At 45.3% G+C, this 23491-nt stretch overlaps 2 protein-coding genes across 2 annotated transcripts in view; both read right to left on the reverse strand.

Annotated features, from left to right (window-relative positions):
* LOC116971607 (transmembrane protease serine 11D-like) overlaps nucleotides 1-3027 on the reverse strand; it is a 72330-nt gene extending 69303 nt beyond the window's left edge. Inside the window, exon 1 of the mRNA XM_033018842.1 lies at nucleotides 3018-3027. Coding sequence (XP_032874733.1) covers nucleotides 3018-3027 — 10 coding nt within the window. The remainder of the gene's footprint in view (nucleotides 1-3017) is intronic.
* A 90-nt stretch (nucleotides 3028-3117) lies between these two features.
* LOC116971608 (gonadotropin-releasing hormone receptor-like) lies at nucleotides 3118-22602 on the reverse strand. Its single transcript, XM_033018843.1, has 3 exons — nucleotides 22084-22602; nucleotides 11317-11524; nucleotides 3118-3445 (listed from the first exon to the last, which is right to left on the reverse strand). The coding sequence occupies exons 1-3, from the start codon at nucleotides 22600-22602 to the stop codon at nucleotides 3204-3206; spliced, it is 969 nt and encodes a 322-aa protein (XP_032874734.1). The 3' UTR covers nucleotides 3118-3203.
* Between the last annotated feature and the right edge of the window lie 889 nt (nucleotides 22603-23491).

Consider the following 23491-nt stretch of genomic DNA (forward strand, 5'->3'; position numbering starts at 1 on the left):
GAGGCAGCAATTCTACCGCTGCGCCACCGAGCCACCTTTGGTTTCTGTGGGGCACTATTCCCCTCTTTCCCTTAATTTACATAAAATCTCTTTGGAATTTCCTTAATATTATCTGCCAGAGCCAACTCCTGCTGCCATTTTGCCCTCCAGATTTCATCCTTAACCATGCGCCTCAGTTCCCAAATCTTCTCCAAGGAGACACTTGATCCCAGCTGCCGATACCTGGCACAGGTCTCCTTTTCCCTAACCAGAGCGTCAATTACTGTCGGCATTGAAGCTTCCTGACTCCCACATTCACTCTAACAGGAACATGCTTGTTCGTGTGGGACCTTATCAAAGGCTTTCTGAAAGTCTAGATACACTACATCCACTGGCTCTCCTTCATCCATTTTACTTGTTACATCCTCAAAAAATTCCAGAAGATTAGTCAAGCATGATTTCCTCTTCATAAATTTATGTTGACTTGGACTAATCCTGTTACTGCTATCCAAATGTCCCATTATTACCTCTTTAATAAATTACTCCAGCATCTTCCCCACCACCGATGTCAGGCTAACTGGTCTGTAATAGTAAGATTAAACGAGAACTTACCAGTTCGAAGTTTGATCGTTATTTTATGAGGAGTACGTTGAGGGAATATGTGAAGAAGAACCCCGCCAGGACGCATGCGTGTCATTCTTCAAAGCAGCGGTGTGAAATCACAGATAACTGTAATGACTTAAACATAGTAAGATTAGAGAAGAAATACCAGTTGAGTATATGATCGAGGGTGGGAGTGGAGGGCACGTATTCCCTCAACGTACTCCTCATAAAATAACGATCAAATTTCGAACTGGTAAATTCTCGTTTAATCTTACTATTTTACTTCGGAGTCACGTGAGTGACTACGTGAAGATTTCAAAGCTCTGTGATTTCATGCCGTTTAAACGAGTCCATGCATCACATCTGCCTTAATGACTGTAGGAGAAATTGTGTCAACATAATTTAGACATGAATCCGACATTGAAATCCATTAAATTTATTAACACAAAATTATAGCCCCTATTTATGGGGTAAATTAAATTACAGAACTTAAAATTGTTTCTGCAAATGTTCCAGGTTTAATGACTGGTTTATGATAAAATAGTTGGAATGTTTTTTCCCCTGACCATCCTGCTGCCTTGAGGATTTGGTCCATTGGTACATCCAACTGCATAGCTGCCGATGTAGCTGCAGCCCTGGTGGAATGAGATTTAAAAATATTAGTATCCACTCCAGCCTGTATTAGAACCTGTTTCAGCCATCTTGAGATGGTCTGGACCGTCACTCTTTTGTGTGGTTGCTTGTGGCTGATTAAAAGTGCCTTCTCATTGCCTCTGATGATTTTTGTGTTCTCCAAGTATAACGACAAATGTCTTACTATACAGAGACGATCATCTGTTGGGTAAGACCTGAATTCTATATTGAGGCCCGCTGATCCCTGTCTGTTCTGCTTTACTAATTCATAAATATGAAACGTAATATTTTCAGATGAAGAAGTCATGTTGTCCAGTCTTAATTTATGTAATGACTGTACCCTTTGTGCCGTGACCAATGCCATTAGCATGACTGTTTTTAATGTCAGTCTATGTAGGGACAGAGCTGTTGCTGGAGACCAATTCCTGAGCATCTTCAGGACAATACTTACATCCCATATTTGAGAGTACCTGGTTCTTGGGGGATTGGTATTAAAAATTCCCCTCATAAGTTTAGTTACCAGTGGGTGAGTCCCAACAGAGTGACGCTCTGTTCCTTGCCATAGATAAGTTGATAGGGCACTTCTGGCGCAGTTGATGGCACTATAACTGAGCCCCTCATCATAATGGAGGCCTGCCAGGTTTTCCAGAACAGACGGGATGTTCATATCTATGTAGGTGATGCTGTGTTTGTGACAATACATCTCCCACTTCCTGATATAGACCAGAAACTGTTTTTTGGTGAACTGTCTGTGGGCCGCCAAAATCATGTTCACTGTTCGGTCCGTCAGTCCCAGCTGTAGTAGTGGTATTTTTAAACTCTACAAATTAATAAATTCAAATAGTTATGGCATGGGTGGCTATCCCTAGTTACGGGATGAACCAATAAGTCTGGTCTATTCGGGATGGTGATACATGGTTCTAATACCATGTTCAGTATCACTGGCAACCATGGTTGAGTAGGCCAATCGGGTACTACCAAAATACCAGACTCAGAGTCTTGCTGTATTTTCCTTAATACCCGACTGATGAGGCAGAAAGGAAGGAATGCATAAATAAACAATTTCCCCCAATGCAGCGAAAATGCATCTGTCGCCGCTGCCTCAGGGTCTGGTTCCCACGAAACATAGTTTGATAACTGGTGATTAAGCCTGGATGCGAATAGATCGATATCTGGTGTTCCATATTGTGCTGTAATATCAGCAAGTACTTTTTTATTCAACATCCATTCGGTGTTTTCATTAAATTTGCGTGACCTGGTGTCTGCCACTAAATTTAGTTTACCTGGTAGGTAAGTAGCTGATATCCAAATATCTCTCTGGATACACCACTGCCAAATTGTATTAGCCAGATTGTCACATGATGTCGATTTGTTTCCACCCTTGTGGTTGATATATGCTACCACGGTGGTATTGTCAATCTGTAGTCTAACATGCTGGTGATATGACCCAGTACAATATGACTTTAGGCCATAGAATGCACCCAACATTTCCAGGTAGTTTATGCCCAGTGTTAGTAATAATGATGCCTCCTGAGCAGTTCACAGAAGGTGCGCGGTGGTGCCGGCGGCTTTGCGCAGAGTGCGGTACCACCAGAGCTCGGCGCTCAGGGAGGGAGAGGGGGGGCGCTCGGCGGGCCAGATGATTATGGGTTACGGGCCGCATTCGGCCCGGGGGCCTTAGGTTGCCGACCCCTGTCGTAGATAGTATATATTTTTAATAGCTGTATCTAACAAGTTGTTTACTGCACAGTATAACTGTCGGCTAATTCTGCTGTGAAGTCAGAGTACTGGTGCGCAGTTACCTGCCGCCATCTCTCCATGATACCATGCAATAAAATCTCTTGAAGCAAACCTGTAAAGTCTAATTTTCCTTTAATTTCCTCTAAATTAATTTCTTCCACACTAGGGCTCTGTGTTTCAGCTAGCATTAACATCTGTCACAGTCAACAATACACGACAGAAAGATAAGTGTCATATTTGAGAATGAATTAAGAAAAATATGCATAGATCAGTGGGTCAACGCATTGATTTAGTAACCCAAAGACAAATAAGAAGTGATTGACTGGCTCAGGCAACTTGTTGTGGAGTTCTGGGTCAAACCAATACCAGATTCCCACCAGGTAGTACGGAGTCCAGCAGATCATGAAAGAAGTGATGAAAGCAATGGTCATTTTCATTATTTTCATGCGAGCTTTTGGCATTCCGTTCCTTGTCCGCTTCAGGTCAATCTCTGTAAAATCAATATTAAGAAAAATTCAACAATTTCTGAAATAATAATGAGGCCAACAGAGAATACTAAAATGAACAATGTGTGCAGAATATTTCTAGTCTCTGGAAGACCATTGAGCAGTTGTGTATGCTAGCAATCCAGGAAATTACCTGATCTCATTTAAACTGCACAAATGTATCTTCTGTCTTAGAGTCATAGAATCATACAGTATATAAACTGGCCCTTTGGCCCAACTCGATTCTGCCCACCAAGATGCTCCATATAAAATTCTTAGAGGATTGGACAGGCTAGATGCAGGAAAAATGGTTCTGATGTTGGGGGAGTCCAGAACCAGGGGTCACAGTTTAAGAATAAGGGTTAGGCCATTTAGGACTGAGATGAAGAAAAACTTTTCACCCAGAGAGTTGTGAATCTGTGGAATTATCTGCAACAGAAGGCAGTGGAGGCCAATTCACTGGATGCTATCAAGAGAGAGTTAGATTTAGATCTTAGGGCTAAGGGAATCAAGGGATATGGGGAAAAGCTGGAAAAGCTGGAGCAGGGTACTGATTCTAGATGATCAGCCATGATCATATTGAATGGCAGTGCTGGCTCAAAGGGCCGAATGGCCTACTTCTGCACCTATTGTCTATGTTTCTATCTAGGCTAGTTCCATTTGCCCCCATATTCCTCTACACCTTTCCTATCCATTTACCTGTCTCACCATTTAAATGTTGTCATAATTCCTCCTCTAGCAGCTCGTTCCATACACCCCCACGCCTCAGAGTTAAACAGTTGATCCTTAAGATCCTATTAAATTTGGCCCCACTCACAAAGTCTTCTGATTTATGATTCCGCTACCCTGGACAAAAGACTGCATTTATGATGTTATACAGCTCTATAAGATCACCAACCTCTCAGTCTCCTGTGCTGAAGGAATAGTCTTAGCCCAACCTCTCCCTAAAGAGGGGGAGCCTCATTGAAACTTACAGAATAGTGAAAGGCCAGGATAGAGTGGATGTGGAGAGGATGTTTCTACTAGTGGGAGAGTCTAGGAGCACAGCTTCAGACAGGAAAGATGAGGAGGAATATCTATAGTCAAAGGGTGATGAATCTGTGGACTTCATTGCCACAGACGGCTGTGGAGGCCAAGTCATTGTGTATATTTAATGCGGAGATTGACAGATTCGTGATTAGTGCGGGTGTCAGGGGTTATAGGGAGAAGGCAGGAGAATGGGGTTGGGAGGGAAAGATAGATCAGCCATGACTTGTCTTCCCAAAATGCAACACCTCACACTTAACTGCATTTAACTCCATTCCTCAGGCCACTTGCTCAGCTCATCAAGATCCTGCGGTAACCATTGTAAGTATCTGCTACACCACACACTTTAGAGTCATCTGCAAACTTACTAATTATGACCTACATTATCATCCAAATTGTTGATATAATCCACAAGCAGCAACAGATGACAGCTTTGGTTTCTCCCTCTAGTTACCCTTTTTCCCTCAATGTACTTTAAAAAATATCTTTGGATTTTCCTTAATATTATCTGCCAGAGCTTTCTCCTGTCCCTTTTCATCCACTTATTTCTTAACTATGCTCCACAGTTCCCGAAACACCTCCAGGAATACACTTGATCCCAGCTGCATATACCTGCCCCATGCACCCTTCTTATTCTTAATCAGCCTCAATTTCTCTCATCACTTAAGCTTCCTTATGCCCATCTGCCCTGCCCTTCACTCTCAAAGGGACATGCATGACTTAAACTCTGTTTAAGTTGACATATTTAAAAACATCCCACTTTCCAGACATTCATTTGCCCACAAACATCATGATCCAATCAACTTGAACAAGTTCCTGTCTAAGACCATCATAGTTGGCTTTGCCCCAATTCAGAATTTTATCTCTTGGGCCTGCCCTGTCTTTATCCATAATTATCTTAAAGCTAATAGACCAGTGGTCACTGGTCCCAAAATACTCATCCTATGTCTCCTAATCTGAGGAAAGACATTCTTGCCATAGAGGGAGTACAGAGAAAGTTCACCAGATTGATTCCTGGGATGTCAGGACTTTCATATGAAGAAAGACTGGATAGACTTGGCTTGTACTCGCTAGAATTTAGAAGATTGAGGGGGATCTTATAGAAAATTCTTAAGGGGTTGGACAGACTAGATGCAGGAAGATTGTTCCTGATGGTGGGGAAGTCCAGAACAAGGGGTCACAGTTTAAGGATAAGGGTTTTTTAGGACCGAGATGAGAATAACATTTTTCACACAGAGAGTGGTGAATCTCTGGAATTCTCTGCCACAGAAGATAGTTGAGGCCAGTTGATTGGTTATATTTAAGAGGGAGGTAGATGTGGCCCTTGTGGCTAAAGGGATCAGGGGGTATGGAGAGAAGACAGGTACAGGATTTGGATGATCAGCCATGATCATATTGAATGGCGGTGCAGGCTCGAAGGGCCGAATGGCCTACTCCTGCATCTATTTTCTATGTTTCTATCCATGAACACTTGATCCACTTGCCCATCCCAATTTCCTAAGACTAGATCAAACATTGGCCTCAAGCATTTGACAAATTCTGCCCCATCTAAATCTTTTGCAGTATATACTGTATATGTCTATATTGGAAAAATAAAATTCCCTACAATAACAAACTTATCAGCCTTGCAGCTGCCTGCAATCCCCTAATCTGAACCCTAATGCATGTTGGAGAGTGTTGGAGAACAGAGAGAACTAAGGGTGCAGGCACATGGTTCTCTGAAAGTGGCAACAGAGGTAGAAAGGGAGGTAAAGGAGGCATTTGGCTTGCTTGACCATTGGTCAGCACATTGAGCACAGGAGTTGGTATCATGTCACAACTGTTCAAATCGTCAGTAAGACCACACTTGGAGTAGTGTGTGCTGTACTGCCCACCCTGTTATAGTCGGCATGTCATTAATCCCAGCAAAGGATGTAGAGAAGATTCACTAAGATGTTACCAGACTGGAAGGCTTTAGTTGTAAGTAGGTTGGATAGGCAGGAGGAGTAATTTTTAGAGGAATTTAATATCATGAGGGGTGTAGTTAAGGTGGATGATCGAAGTCTTTTTCGAACGAGTCCAAAGTAGAGTTCATAGGTTTAAGGTGAGAGGGGAAAGAGTTAATAGGAACCGGAGGTGCAACATTGTCAGCTAGTGGGTGGTGGGTGTATGGAACGAGCTGCCAGACGATGTAGATGAGGCAGGCACTATCACAACATTTAAAAGACACTTGGACATGTGCATGGAATGGATAGGCTGAGAGGAATATGGGCCAAATGCAGGCAGGTGGGACGAGTTGAGCTGGATCTCTTAGTTGACATGGAGAAGATGGGCCAAATGCCACTTTCCCTGCTCTAGACCTTGATGCTTCTACAATAATTTTCTGCAGTAAGTAACTTTCTTTGAAGGTAAACACAAAATGCTGGAGTAACTTAGTGGGACAGGCAGCATTTCTGGAGAGAAGGAATGGGTGACGTTTCGGGTCAATACCCTTCTTCAGACTGATGAAGAGTCTCGACCCGAAACGTCACCAGTTTCTTCTCTCCAGAAATGCTGCCAGTCCTGCTGAGTTACTCCAGCATTTTGTGTCTACCTTCGATTTAAACCAGCATCTGCAGTTCTATCCCACAAAAGTAACTTTCTTTGTTTGGTGAATTAAGATTTGGGTTCTCCTAGTGGCAGCATGCTGTAAGGTTGCAAATTTGTTTGCTCCCTTAACTTTTAACTTCCATTTACCACTCTTTCAATGTTACTTGTGACTATTTGACTTCAAGACACGGTCTAACTTTCCATAAAGTGTTGATATCACTTTTACACGTCTTAATATTGAAAAGGATGGAGACAAGAAGGAAAGGAGGCTCCCCAAGGAAGGAACAGGGGAACGCCACAACTACAGCTACAGCTTCTGACTCCAGTATCATAGAAGCAATATCGAAAATGAACGATGAATTGAAAAATGAACTGAAAAATGAACTGAAAACAAGATTTGGCAGTTTGGAAGAAATGGTGAAAGGAGTTTCGACTAAACTGAAGGAAGTCCAAGGAAAACTGTCTTTGTTACAAGATGAACTTCGTGAACAAAAGGATCAAATTGATATTTTGCGAACCCTGGACGGTGAATGCATGAAAACACTCGAGCACTTCAGCAATACAAGTCTAAAAACATGGACCTGGAAAACAGAAGCCGTCGTTTGAATTTACAAATTGTTGGTTTGCCGGAAGGTCAAGAAGGAGATAATGTTAAAAAATATGCTTCTAAAATGATAAAGGAAACTTTCAACATTGAGCACAATGAAAACCTACCGTTTTTGGAGAACGCACACAGGGTTGGGAAGAAATCCGGTAACAAACCGAGACACTTGATCATTCGGTTTCACTTTTTGCAAATGAAGGAGAATATTCTCCAGGCAGCAAAAAAGTTGGGCGTGGTAGAATATGAAGGATGCAAGTTTTGGTTTGTTCCTGATTATAGTTACGAGCTTTTGGAAATAAGAAAGTCCTTTTATAATGTAATGTCTGATTTGTTCCAGAAAAAGCTGCGCCCAGTCTTACTATACCCAGCTAGATTGCATATTCGACTTCTCAACGGTAATACTCGATTTTTTAACAATCCTCAAGATGCATCCAGCTTTTTGGAGAGTTACGAGGAGGAAGGGGAGTAATTGATAGCTGATTAAGTTATAATTGGAGATTTACTGTTCCTATTTTGACAACATATCATTTGGTAATGATTAAGAATTTAACTAGACGAGTGTTTTTCTTTTATATATACTAACTTTTAAGAATTTCTTTGTTAATTTGTGTTCCCCGATTAAGAATTTAACTGGACGAGTTGTTTTTCATTTATATATACTAACTTTTAAGAATTTCTTTGTTAATTCGTGTTCCCCTGTCGTTAGACAAACTAAGAGAACGCTGTTCTTGTTTTTCATATTTTGACTTTGGATAATAATATGTAGCATTCGCTCATTAACTCCATTGCCAGCCTGTATTTTTTTTCTCTCTTTCAAACGACAACAATGACCATTGTTATGGCTAGGGAGTGGCAAATATGACCCTTTCTATGTCGGTGCGGTTGCTAGGAGAGATGGGGTTGAGGATGGGATTAGTTAGCTTACTGACTGCCTATTGGTCAGTTTGGGGCTTTACAGGGGTGGGAGGGGGGGGGGGGAGGGGTTTTATGTTCCTTATTTAGTGTTCTCCATTTGTGCAAAGTCTGAACTACAAAAATGTCTGAAATGTCGTCACTTCTGGCACCGCCCTAGATTTTTCTTCTTCCAGTATCATGAACTATTAGGCTTCAAGAAATTAACCCATTGCATCCCACATGATTTTTACAAGCAATATGGATAAAGTTATTACCTTCCTTTCATGGAATGTGAATGACTTGAACCATCCCATTAAGAGGACATTTTAAAAAAAAGTTCTTCACAGACTAAATGCTCAGATTATCTTTGTTCAGGAAACTCATGTAAGGCAAGATGACAATCTACGATTCTTCAAGTTTAGGAGAGGACAGCAGTTTCATTCAAATTCACAGGCTAAGGTGAAAGGACTCTCTATTTTTATAGACTCCTCAATTCCGTTTGTTCATTATGAAACAATTTCTGATCCATATGGCAAATTTTTGGTGATTACCGGTGTTCTTTATAAGCAAAAAGTTGCTATGGTGAATGTTTACGCACCAAATATTGATCACCCTGAGTTTTTTAAACAGTTAAATGCATCCTTTCCTAATTTAAATGATCACTTTTTAATAATGGGTGGAGATTTCAATTGCTGTCTGAATCCCTTGATTGACAGGTCTACATCTGATCATGTGCTTCCAAATAAATCAGCTAGTTTTATTAATTCTTTTTTACTTGATTCGGGAATGTTAGAAATTTGGAGATTCTTACACCCAAATGACAAAGAATTTTCTTTTTTCTCTCATGTATATCATAGTTATTCTTGGATCGACTATTTTATAATAGATTCTCGGCTAGTTCCATTGGTCACTGCATGTGGGTATGATGCATTGCTATTTCTGATCATGCACCATTGAAACCATCAATCAAACTACCTGACTCCAAGTTTAGTGCTAAACAATGGCGATTTAATGCTACTTTGCTTCAAGACTTAAACTTTATTAATTTTATGAAAGATCAGATTGCTTTTTACTTCTTGACAAACTCTACTGAAGAAATATCCAATGGTGTAGTCTGGGATACGTTTAAGGCATATATTCGTGGACAAATTATTTCATACTCCGCGGGATTACAAAAACCAAACTCAAAAAGAAATACGCTCATTGGCTGACGAGATTAAAGAAATTGATAAAAAATATTCAAAAGATCCTAGTTTAGAGCTGTTCAAGAATAGAGTTGAACTTCAATTGAGATATGATTTGTTATTAGTATCACCGATTGAGAACCAGCTACTTAAAACCAAAAGTCAATTTTATATACATGGCGAAAAATCTGGTAAATTACTCGCTAATCTGTTGAAAGCGGTGTCGGCCAAGCATCAGATTACTAAAGTGAGTAAACGGGATGGTACACTAACTGTAGACCATGACGAAATTAATAAATCCTTTCAGGAATTTTATACCTCCCTATACCAATCAGATTTTCCTACTGATTCCAATATAATGCAATTTATAATTACAATTCCTAGACATACACACAATTTAGTTCACACAAACATCCATCACAGTGGACCCACTGTGATGGAAGGCAAAGTGTTTTCTCTCCCCTGTTCTCCATGACTCTCCCAATGTCGAAGCCCCAGGCGGGCGATGATAAGTCCCACGGCCATTTTAGGCCGTGCCGGGCGATTTACGGCCCCGCTCCCGGTCTAGAAGTCTCGAAGTTGGAGCCCCCGGCGGGCGCTGGAATGTCCCACGGCCATGAAGCCGTGCCGGGCGATGTATGTCCCCGCTCCAGGTCGTTCCAACCCCGCGACACGGGCCGGAGAAGTAGCGTTGCGGGAGCTCCGGGAAGCGGTCTCTCTCTCCCCCCGGACCCGCGAGCTCCCGATGTCCCAGTCCACCGGACCTGCGGCTGCGTTGCTGGAGCCTCCGAGCCCCAGGAGTCGAGTCGCAGCAGCGAGTCACCACCGCTCTCCACGCTCCGAGGCCCCACATTAATCGCCATTTAAATGGAAAGACTTCAACCCTCCGACCACACTCCAGTGGTATTCTGAAACGATATCATGTTTAAATTTAGAAAAAATCAGGAGTGACATTGTTGAACCCTTGGTTAACCCTTGGTTAAATTTGATAAGACTTGGGGAAAATGTATTCAACATTTTCATATAACATAAATTGCTCCCTCTCTAACCGTTATAAAAACTATTTTACCTCTATAGGGTGGAACGGACTTGACGACAAACAGACTTAAATTGTTGCAATTCTCAGCTCAGATTCTGTTTTGCTTTGTTATTGTTTATTTTGTTTTATTTTTTTTCCTTTCTTTTTTCTTTAGTTTAGGGGGGTTTTGTTTTTTACTTTTTTCCTTTTCTTTTTGTCTTTTTATCTTGTTTTTTTTTTTCTACATTTATAAGGTTTTTCTTAAAGACTTAACTATATTTACATAGAGACTGGGAGGTCTATATTCAATGTGTATTTTGACACTGTTCTCATATTTAGGTTATACCTGTTATACCTGTTATTAATGTAATCCTGATCCCTATGTATCAATATCATTGTTATGTTTATCATTATTCTTTTTGCTCTGTTTTTATGTTTTGTCTCTAATTTTTTTGGGAAAAAATCCAATAAAAAGATTTAAAAAAAAAGAAAGAATAAAGATTTGGCACTAGATACATTAGATCTCTCTCAGACATGCTTGTGGACACCAGGAGCAGGTGATGTGAAGGGTGGTGAACGTACGGTTGGCGTTTGGACGCAGCCATTTTGTCATCTCATTGATGATTTTGAAGTTGCAGATCAACATGATGAACAGCGGGACAATGAAGAGGAACGCAAAGGTGAAGAAGTTGTAGACTGTCTGGTCCCATTGCCCCTGAAAGCTATCGAGGGTCGCACATTGTGAGAAGGTGCAGGGTTCTGTGTAGTGGAGCATTTTGAAGAGCCATAGCTGAAAAATGAAAAATAAATAAAATTAAATATATTAAGAACATAGAAACATAGAAAATAGGTGCAGGAGGAGGCCATTCGGCCCTTTGAGCCAGCACCGCCATTCATTGTGATCATGGCTGATTGTCCCCTATCAATAACCCATGCCTGCCTTGACTCCACTTGCCCCTAGAGCTCTATCTAACTCTCCCTTAAATCCATCCAGTGACTTGGCCTCCACTGCCCTCTGTGGCAGGGAAATCCATAAATTCACAACTCTCTGGGTGAAAAAGTTGTTTCTCACCTCAGTGTTAAATGACCTTCCCTTTATTCTAAGATGGTGGCCCCTGGTTCTGGACTCGCCCAACATTGGGAACATTTTTCCTGCATCTAGCTTGTCCAGTCCTTTTATAATTTTATATGTTTGTATAAGAACCCCCCTCATCCTTCTAAACTCCAGTGAATACAAGCCTAGTCTTTTCAATCTTTCCTCATATGACAGTCTCACCATCCCAGGGATCAATCTCGTGAACCTGCGCTGCACTACTCAATCACAAGGATGTCCTTCCTCAAATTAGGAGACCAAAACAGTACACAATACTCTAGATGTGGTCTCACCAGAGCCCTATACAACTGCAGAAGAACCTCTTTACTCCTGTACTGAAATCTTCTTGTTATGAAGGCCAACATTCCATTAACGATCTTCACTGCCTGCTGTACCTGTAAGCCAATTTTCAGTGACCGGTGTACAAGGACACCCAGGTCTCGCTGCACCTCCCCCTTACCTAACATAGAAACATAGAAACATAGAAATTAGGTGCAGGAGTAGGCCATTCGGCCCTTCGAGCCTGCACCGCCATTCAATATGATCATGGCTGATCATCCAACTCAGTATCCCGTACCTACCTTCTCTCCATACCCTCTGATCCCCTTAGCCACAAGGGCCACATCTAACTCCCTCTTAAATATAGCCAATGAACTGGCCTCGACTACCCTCTGTGGCAGAGAGTTCCAGAGATTCACCACTCTCTGTGTGAAAAAAGTTCTTCTCATCTCGGTTTTAAAGGGTTTCCCCCTTATCCTTAAGCTGTGACCCCTTGTCCTGGACTTCCCCAACATCGGGAGCAATCTTCCTGCATCTAGCCTGTCCAACCCCTAACCCCATTGAGATAATAATCTGCCCCCTTGTTTTTGCCGCCAAAGTAGATAAACTCACATTTATCTATATTATACTGCATCTGCCACGCATCTGCCCACTCACTCAACCTGTCCAGGTCACCCTGCAACTTCCTAACATCCTCTTCACAGCTCACACTGCCACCCAGCTTTGTGTCATCCGCAAACTTGCTAGTGTTCTGAGACTTTATCCCACCCTCCCACTCGACCCATAATTTGTTATACTATCGAGACTCCCCTCGGTCGGTCTGTCTGTCTGTCAATCTATCCTATTCCTAAAACTCTAATCTTGACCACTTCCAGTCTGCATGGTTTTTAAATTTGTGCAAAAACACTACCACTAGGGTTTTTTCGCCACCTTACTCATCAATCTCCTCTGCTCCAAGGCACCAAGTTTTATTCCAATCAGTGGAAGATTACAAAAGTTATAAAGGTTTAAAAAATCGTGACATCAGCAGATTGGTCTTCTTGCCTGTCAGTCACCATGACGGTAATGCCGCTTCCGGCACCTACTGGAGAATAAAGCCCCGGAGGCGACGCTGAGTCTGTGAGCACATCCAGAAGCCGCCCGTCCAGAAGCCGCCAAGAATTAAGCTGAAGCAGCAGAGTGTGTGCTGTGTTCTGCGGACGGGGGTGGGATGTGTTCCATGGGCAGGGGTGGACTGTTTCATGGGCAGGGGCTGTGAGCGCGACAGGCGCTGGGGACGGGAGCAGCTGAGGGAGTCCGGAGTCGGGTCCTGGAGCCAGGAGTGCGGTCAGAGCCGGGGCCGATCCCCCCCCTCCCCTACACCCCACCCCCCTACAGGGTGTAGCTCCTTTTCAATTTGAGCGTAGCGCTGTTCATTGTTGGTCATGGTGCGGGAGACATCGGCAACTGGTCTGTGACCCTTCCTGTCATCTAGTAGGTAAGCAACGCCCAGTCCATACTGGGAGGCATCACTGGTGAGGGTGACGGGTAACTCGGCATCAAAGTATGTGAAGGTTGGAGCGCAAGACATTAGTTGTTTGCGGGTTTCAAATGCTGGTGCTGGTGCTGGTGCCAGGACCAGGGTGTATGATTGTGGGTCAGTTGTCGCAGCGGGGCTGATCGCTGAAGTTTGGGATGAATTTTCCCAGGTAGTTTACCGTGCCTAGAAATCGTTTTAGAGCAGTCACATCCCACCCGTAGGTGCTGGCATTTCATTGATGCCAATGGTTTTAGATGGGTCTGGCCTGAGTCCGTTGTTGGTGAATATGTGGCCCACATAAGTCACTTCCTCGACCCGAAACCTGCACTTGAGAGGGTTGAGTTTGAGATTGACATATCTGGCACGATCCAGGACTTGTTTCAGGTTTGGGTCAGGTTCTTGTGCGTTGCGCCCGGCGATCAGGATGTCATCCATGATTATGGTGCACGGGTAGCCAGTAAAGACTTGTTCCATAGTACATTGGAAAACTTCACTGGCTAAATTGATGCCAAATGGCATTCGGACGAATCGGTAGCGTCCGAAGGGCGTTGCGAATGTGGTTAACATGGTGGATGCCTGGTCTAGCGCTATTTGCCAAAATGTGTTTTTTGCATCTAGGACAGAGAAGACTGTGGCTTTACCCAGGCTGGCTGCAACCTCTTCCACCGTCCGCATCGGCTGGTGTGGTCATTTGATGGCAGTGTTTAAATCCTTAGGGTTGATGCAGATCCTTATTTTGTCTTTGTTCTTCTTGACTGCTGCGACCATGGTAGAGACCCAGGAGGAGGGGTCATTGACAGGGGCTATCACACCCAGTGTTTCCATTCTGTCAAGTTCAGCTTTGACGTGGTCCATCATTGCGTGCGGGATTCGGTGAGGAGAACGAACGACAGGTATAACTTCCTTGTCGGTTACAATGCTCTATTCTGTGGGAAGCTTGCCCAGCTGATTGTCAAAAAAGTCTTTGTATCGACAGTTGTATCGATAGTACACAGTTTTGCCGAAGAAAACTAGGTTCATAATACGGCATGCGTCTTTGCCCAGAAGGAGGGGCACTTCCCCTCTAACGATGAAAAATTCCAAGTTGTAAACTTGAAACGCTAGATGGCATTGTAATGTAACTGTACCAACTGGTTGCAATTCCCCCCACCAAATGGATGTAACTTCAAGTTTGTTTTCAGAACAGTTTCATTGTTGTGAATTCTTTGGAAGTCTGCCAGAGAAATCACTTAACATCTCGCTCCTGTGTCTATCTTGGCAGCAACCTTGGTGTTGTTGATATTGAGCATTGTCATGGGATCACTGTCTGTAGCCACAGAACCGTGAATACAAGAATGTATGTTCTGGCTGACATCTTGCAGGTGCTGCAGTTGTGGTTCTGCTGTTTCAGTCAGTGCCCCGTGGGAGAGTGTGGGCTCAAGAGCATAGAGAGATTGTTGTGACTGGGCCCTGTTGGCATGGGCATGGCAGCACCGGATAAAATGGCCTCTCTTTTTACAATAGAGACAAGATTTGCTTTAAGCTGGACATTGCTCACGAAATTTCGGGTGTGAGTCACCGCAATTACCACAGTTATTGACTAGATGATCAGTTACCCTCCCTGGGGGTTTAGGCAATTGTTGAGGGGTTAATGCTTGTCGAGGGGACCTATAGAAGGCATGGGTGTCATAGGCAGAATGTGGCCCCGGTCCCAAGGCTTTGATATGGGTATCAGTGTATTCTGCAACCCGGCAGGCACGTTCAACCTTATCAAGTGTAAGCTCATCATCCCGGAGTAATTGGTTTCTCTCAGGATGCCATATAAGAATCTGCCGTGGATGAGCACATCAAGGAAGTGGCATCTGGATGCATTGCTTTGAGGGCACCAATGTAGGATTCGACCGTCTCGCCCTCTTGTTGGCTGCGGGAAAAACACTTGTGGTGCTTCATGATAACGTTGGTGCGAAGTTGGTACAGGCCTCTGAACTTTCGGAGGAGGCAGACCGGGTCTCTGATGGATTCTGCTGGGGTCACAACATGTGTTGCCGGATCGGTATGTTCTGGGCCGTAGTGGAAAGCATGTGCCCGCAGGGCAGCCTCTGTGCTCGCCACATTGAGGAGAATTGACGCAACAGTGTGTGATGCAGGTGCAGGGGGGGCAGTATCAATGAAAATCCCGAATTCCACCTCGAAGATGCGCCACCGTTCAGTAAGCTCACTGTCGAACACCAAAGGATCTGGTCTGCGTAAGGAACTATCCATTATTCGATGTAAAATAAATAAATAAATACATTCAGGCAAAATAGATGGAGTTGTGATTCAAGACTCTGACACCATGTTTATCGGCGACCCATATGAAATAGACACACATGGTGAAATCAAACTTAATTACTCCATTGAGTAAACAGGCACATACAAACAGCCAGCTGCTAACGTCTGGCTTCGCTAGCTTGTGAGCGGGAGCGAGAGAGAGTCTTTGTGTAGTACCGTAATACCATGTAAAGGGTGGCATGCACATATGTGTGGTGAGGTTTATAAATGGCAAGAATTAATAAGGGTTAATCTACAACTTCCCCACACACCCCCTACCACCCGCACCCCTCCCCCCTCCCACATTCACCCCCTCCCCTATCCCCACAAACCCCCTGTCCCCAAAAACCACCTGCCCCACACCCTCCTCCCCCACACCACACCCCCCTCCCCCACACACACAGCCTCCCCCACCCCCTCTCACGCACACTCCCCTTCCCCCACCCCCCTCTCTCGCACACACCCCTCCCCCACACCCCCTCCCTCATGCCCCCTCCCCCACATTCACACTCCCACACACACCCACACTCCTCCCCCTCCCACATGCAACCTCTCCCCTAGCCCCACAACCTCCCACCCCCGCAACCCCTCAAATCCCCTCCCCCACACACCCCTCTCCCCCACACACAACCCTCCCCCACACACCCCTTCCCCCACCATATCCCTTCTCCCTCCCCCTCCACCGCACCCCGCCTCCCCCACACACCCCCTCTCCCCCACACACCACCTCCACCACACACCCCCTCCCCCACACACCCCGCCTCCCCCAACACACGCCTCCTCCGCCCCGCTCCCACCCCCCCTCCCCCACACACACCCCTTCTCCCTCAGCCCCCACAACACCCCCTCTTCACACACACCCCCTCTCCCGCCACACACCCCCTCCCCCCACAACCCCTCCCCCACACACCTCCCTCCACCACACCACCCCTCTCCCCACACACCCCTCTCCCCCACACACCCCCCACTAGCCCCCGATAGGTCACGCCTGAAGCCATCCCCATTCCCCATCTACAGAATGCTCCCACCGTTGCGTTGGGGGAACAGGTGAGTGGTGGAATATTGCATTGGGGAATGGGTTGCGTTGGGGGACCGGGCCTCACGTGTGTCTGGGACCCAATGGGTCCCATTTAGTCTGTAATCCCTTTAAACCTGTCCTATCCATGTCCCCGGCTAAGTGATTTTGAAATGCTGTTTTAGTACCTGCCTCAACAGATCCTCCAGCAGATAGACACAAAATGCTGGAGTAACTCAGCGGGACAGGCTGCGTCTCTGGAGAGAAGGAATGGGTGACGTTTCAGGTTGGGACCCTTTTTCTGGCTTTTTGTGTCTGTCTTTGGTTTAAACCAGCATCTTCAGTTCCTTCCTACACATACCTCCTCTAGCAACTTGTTTCATACACCCACATACTCTGAGTGAAAACGTATTAAATCTTTCCTCTCTCACTTTAAACATATGTCCTCTTGGTTTTGATTCCCCAACCCTGGGTAAAAGACTATCTTCACCCGATCAATTCCCCTCATGATCTTATCCAACTCTATCAGATCACCCCTCAGCCTCCTGTGTTGAAGGAACACATTCATAGCTTGTCCAACCTCTCCCTGGAGCTCAGGCCTTCAAATCATAGTCATATTACAGAAACAGGCCCTTCGGCCCATCTTGCCCATCCCGACCAAACTGCCCCATCTCCACCAGTCCCACCTGACCACGTTTAGCCCATATCCCTCTGAATCCTTCATATACCTGTCTTTTAAATGTTGTACCCATCTCAACTATGAAGCTGCAGCATGACTTCCTGACTCACATATTAAATGCCCCTGGTAACAAAAGCACTGTTATACCGCTGCAAGAATTTCACTGTTCCATCCTCTACACATTTGACAATTAAATAGTCTTGACTCTAGGGGCGCTGCACTGGCAGCAGCCTCTACCTACAGCCTGTCTGTCATTTCTATCTTTTTTTAAATTTTCAGTTAGTCCAAAGTCTGTTTTAGGGGGAAACTTTAACTTTTCTATGCGGGGGAGAGGGGTAGGATAAGGGGGAAACCGTCTCCCAGTCTCTTCCTAGCGGGGACGCGACTATTTCTCCGAGTCGGGTCCTCGCCCCCCACCTCGCGGCCAACCAGCTGGATCGGAGCGGCCTTTCCTGCCGGGGACCGAGTACCGGACCAGGGCTGCTACAGCGGCGGCGCAGCGCTGGAGTCACCGCGGAGCGGGCGATGCCTACCTGGGTCACCGTTTGGAGCTCTGGAGCGTTGGGCCGCAGCTCCAACATCATGGAGCTCTGGTGCGGAGAGCTCCCAACGCGGGCGGCGCTGAACAACATCGTGGAGTCCTGGGGCGCCTTGCAGAGGGTCTCCAGCAGCAGTCTCCACCCGACGCGGCCTGTGGACTTTGGAAGCCGCCGACTCCGGTAGGAGGGGCCGACTCTGGTGTCCACGCCGCTGAGGTCGTCCCGCAGCCCCGACGTCGGACTTGTATCACCCCGGCGAGCGGTCCTGGACATCGGGCCGCCCGTAGCTGCAATTGCGGAGGGCTTGGGGAGGCCCTGACCACGAGGAACAGTGGAGGAAGAGACTGACTTTGGTGCCTTCTCACACAGTAGGAAACTTTGATTCTGCTGTGTGGGGATGTTTTATGTTAAATTCTATAGTGTGTATTCTTTATACCATTTCTGGCTTAATCCCTCCCTTCACCACCTCCAGTTTAAATTCCAGTTGGAATATTTTGGAGGACCCAAGAACCAAGAACCAAGAACCAAGACCATTTAGTTTAGTTTACTGAGGTACAGTGAAAAGCTTAAATTATCCTTTGACTTGATTGACTTGACTCCCCTTTACATTCGACCTCCCAATGTTGAACACCTCACATCATTTTCGACTTCACTATCCTCCCGCCCCTCTGGTGGAGGGGAAGACCTCACGGCCCTTGACAACAGCACATTGAACTGGCTACAGCATCTGGAGGCCGTTACATAATCTCTGCTGCTTCAAACGCAAGAAGAACACCTCACATTTAGATTCAGCTGCAGCAGTAATTTCTCCACCAATTTCTGTAGCTGATCTATTCCGCTGTTTACATTGACAGCCTTCCTCACAGTCTGTAACCACAGTAATCTTGGTGTCATCTGCAAACATAATAATCATTCCATCTACATATATGCTTGTATATAATCAAAACAGCAGTGGTCCCAGCACAGATATCTGTGGGTCCACTGGTCATAGACCTTTGGGCAGGAACATGGATAGGAAATATTAAGAGGGATCTGGGCCAAACATTAACCCATTCTCTTCCAAATGGGAATAAATCCTATCCAAAAACATCCTCTCCAATATCTTCCATACCAATGACATGAGACTCACCCGTCTATAATTTCCTGGATTAACTCTACATTGGCTACTCTCCAGATTCTGGGACCTCCCCCGTGGCTACAGAAGATGCAGAGTTTTTCACAAGTCCCCCACAACGCCCTCTTTTGCCTCGCTCAATAACCTGGGATAGATCCCATCAGGCCCTGGGGATTTATCCACCTTATTGCTCTTCAAGACCCCCAACAATTTCTTCATCTCAAACTGCCCTTGTATATTAGTGTTCTCCACACTGTCCACTCTCACTGTCCACCATGTCCTTCTCCTTGGTGAAAACAGATGCAAAGTACTAGTTCAATGCCCACTACATACTCTGATTTCAATCACAGATTGCCTTCTTTATCTTCGATAGGCTCGACCTTCTCTCAGTCACCCTCTAGTTTAAAAAGTCTTGAGATTTCCTTAATCTGACACTGAAGACATTTCATGGAACCTTCTTACCCTTCCAACGTGACGCGAGTTCTATCCTGCTTGCTCTTAATTCCTCAAAGGCCTGTCTGATTTCAGCCTTCTAAACCTGACATGGGCTTCCTTTCCTCTTTTGATCATGTTTACAACCTCTTTGATCCTCTAAGGTTCACTCACCTTCCCACCCTTATCCTTCCTCCTTCCTGGAACATGTAGGTCCTAAACTGGTTCATCAACTACTCCCTTGTGTCAGAAGAGGACTGACCACTAACAATTGCTCACAATTTCCCTTTCTCTTGCTCCTGTCTAACAATGTTGTAATCTGCCTTCCCCCAATGTTTTAACTTCCCCCAAGCTCCGTACTTATCCTTATTTGTAACCATCGTAAAACTTATGGAGTTGCGATCGCTGATCACAAAATGATCTTTCACTGTGGCACCAGTCACATGGCCTGCCTCTTTTCCCAGTACAAGGCCTAGTCTGCTTCCTCCTCGAAGATAGATACAAAGTGCTAGAGTAACTCAGCAGGTCAGACAGCATCTCTGGAGAGAAAGAATAGGTGAGGTTTCAGGTTGAGACTGAAGAAGGGTCTCGACCCGAAACGTCACCTATTCCTTTTCTCCAGAGATGCTGTCTGACTCGCTGAGTTACTCCAACACTTTGTGTCTATCTTTGGTTTCAACCAGCATCTGCAGTTCTTTCCTTCATATGCTTCCTCATTCAGTTGAACCATCCACACACTGTTTCAGGAAACCCTCTAGGACCTACCTCACAAATTCTACCCGGTCTAAAATTCCTGACTGTTTCCTCTGCATGCAAACTGTATTGATTCATCATCGATGAAAACATCAGCAACACAATGGCGCTGGTTTCCGACGGGAACGGTGACGGACGCACCACATGTCTCTGTCCTCCAGTTCCTGCAGACTTCCGCCACTGGAAGAATAGGATTTTGGTGTGTGTGTGTGTTTTATCATCATTCCTTACAATGCTGTGTACGACAGTGATCGCAACTTCTACTGAAGTGTGGATGGCCGTTGGCTCGCTAGGAGCTCATCCGCCCTTTGACAGGTCTTGTTTTTAGTCCTGCTGGGGGTCCACAGCCCCCTCCTCACCTGGCAAACCAGGTGGGGGAGACAGTTTAGTCACCGACTATCCGACCATGGAGCAGGTAGCACGGGATTACATGGTACCCGTGGCGGGGGGAACTCCCCCCCTCGACCTGACCTGGAAACAAATTTAAGTCCTTGCTATCTAATAAGAGAGTCCATACAAGCAACATCATTGGAGCCAATCAGCTGCCATAAACGTTTGTTGAACCATGGTGAATTATTCCTGCAGTAACTGGTTCCTCAGATGTCACACTTACGTCTGTGCACTCTAACTGAAGGACAGGTGCAGCAAACATCACCCAGCACTGGGCTCCTCTCTCAAGCACACACTGTGCTGGGGCAGAATTATATTGCCACTCCTTCACTGTCAGTGGGTGCAGGGAGGGGCTGCATCACCACCACCTCTGTCTAAATGGTGTCAAGTTGCGAAAAGGGGAAGTACAATGGGATCTGGGGGTCCTTGTACATCAGTCTATGAAAGTAAGCATGCAGGTGCAGCAGGCAGTGAAGAAAGCGAATGGCATGTTGACCTTTATAACAAGAGGAATCGATTATAGGAGCAAAGAGGTCCTTCTGCAGTTGTACAGAGCCCTAGTGAGACCACACCTGGAGTATTGTGTGCAGTTTTGGTCCCCTAATTTGACTAAGGACATTCTTGCTATTGAGGGACTGCAGTGTAGGTTTACAAGGTTAATTCCCGGGATGGCGGGACTGTAATATGCTGAGAGAATGGAGCAGCTGGGCTTGTACACACTGGAGTTTAGAAGGATGAGAGGGTATCTCATTGAAACATATAAGATTGTTAATGGCTTGGACACGCTAGAGGCAAGAAACATGTTCCCGATGTTGGGGGAGTCCAGAACCAGGGGCCACAGTTTAAGAATAAGGAGTAAGCCATTTAGAACGGAGACGAAGAAACACTTTTTCTCACAGTGAGTGGTGAGTCTGTGGAATTCTCTGCTTCAGAGGGCGGTGGAGGCAGGTTCTCTGGATGTTTTCAAGAGAGAGCTAGATAGGGCCCTTAAAAATAGCGGAGTCAGGGGATATGGGGAGAAGGCAGGGACGGGGTACTGATTGGGGATGATTAGCCATGATCACATTGAATGGCGGTGTTGGTTCGAAGGGCCGAATGGCCTACTCCTGCATCTATTGTCTATTGGCCCACAGCCTCCAGCACTTTGATTGCCAGTGTAAAGTGTAAATGTATCTACAAGCAGACTAACACTTTGCTGCTACTAGAGCTGTAATAATTACAATGACAATGCCGCATAGAGTCATTACCTGAGGCAAAGCCAAGAGCAGGCTGAGGAGCCAGGTGGTAGCGATGATGTACTTGCCAGTGTGGAGTCCTGCCGCCCTGCTTGCCAAGGGTTTGGTGATGACCAGGTATCGGTCCAGGCTGATCAGCACCATCATGAGTGCAGGGCAGTACATGGAGAACAGCTTGAGGAAGTTCAGGGCCTTGCAGAGGAACTGGCCACCGACCCACTGCACGGTGATATTCCACGCACCATCCATTGGCATGACTACCAGCGTCTCCACCAAGTTGGCAGCCGCTAGATTGTGGAGCAGCAACTTGAGGCGCGATGCTCTCTTCCTGCGTTGGATCACCAGGAAAGTCACGTTGCTGCTGACTGAGAAGATGAAAAGGATGAAGGTGACAGACACTCGGATAACTCCGGAGGAGGTGAGAGTTGGCAGATTCATGGAACAGTTGGGGGCAGCGGCAAACTGCCTCTCATTGGGGCTGAAGAAGGACTTCTCCACCAAGGTTCCATTGAGCAGCGATTTTACAGCCATGCTCCTCAACGAATGTTAACCTGACAGTCCGTGGAGGAGCAGAGACAACCGGCACAACGTGTCTGCAGCACTCGCCAAGATCACAGGCAGACACAGGTATATATAAGGACATGTGAAACTGGATCCAGCACAAACTTTGCAAAACCTTGGTATGAAGAGGAGTCATAATCCCTCAGCCAGCCTCCAACACACACACTCCCTGTAACACACACACACACACACACACACACTCTGTAACACACACACACTCCAACACACACACTTCCTGTCACACACACGCACTGTAAAATACACACTCCATCAGACAGTCCTTCACACACACTCCCTCTGTCACACACACACACTCTGTAACACACACACACACACACTCTGTAACACACACACACACACACACACACACAAACACACACTCTGTAACACACACACTCTGTAACACACACACATTCTGTAACACACATACACACTGTAACACACACACTCTGTAACACACACACACACTCTGTAACACACACACTCCAACACACACACTCCTTCACACACACACACACACACACTCTCTGTAACACACACACACACTCATTTGCTCATACTTTTAATTTAATCTAGGTTTTATTTAATTCCATTATCTTAAAATTTGGTCCTATATAAGTAACAACCTTCTTGATAAATGTTATATTGCTTTTAATTATATTCCTAATAATTTCAGTGACTATTATTGTTTGATTTTATTTATTCCTACTGAACGTTGTTGTTGTTGTTGTTGTTGCTGTTGTATATTTTGGGGTTTACGGAGTACTATGTTTACATATCTGTTCTGCTGCTTCAGGATATCTATCTATCTATCTATCTATCTATCTATCTATCTATCTATCTATCTATCTATCTATCT

Source organism: Amblyraja radiata, chromosome 3 (genome assembly GCF_010909765.2).
Source record: "Amblyraja radiata isolate CabotCenter1 chromosome 3, sAmbRad1.1.pri, whole genome shotgun sequence".
In the NCBI taxonomy this organism is placed as follows: Eukaryota; Metazoa; Chordata; class Chondrichthyes; order Rajiformes; family Rajidae; genus Amblyraja; species Amblyraja radiata.

What these genes read in the sequence shown, in the direction of transcription:
- LOC116971608 (XM_033018843.1), bottom strand. Translation starts at nt 22,602, where the DNA reads ATGGCTGTAAAATCGCTGCTCAATGGAACCTTGGTGGAGAAGTCCTTC. An exon ending in TGCTCTTGGCTTTGCCTCAG is followed by an intron (nt 11,525 to 22,083) that starts GTAATGACTCTA and finishes TTCATTTTTCAG; the next exon opens with CTATGGCTCTTCAAAATGCT. An exon ending in GCTGCGTCCAAACGCCAACC is followed by an intron (nt 3,446 to 11,316) that starts GTACGTTCACCA and finishes TTGATTTTACAG; the next exon opens with AGATTGACCTGAAGCGGACA.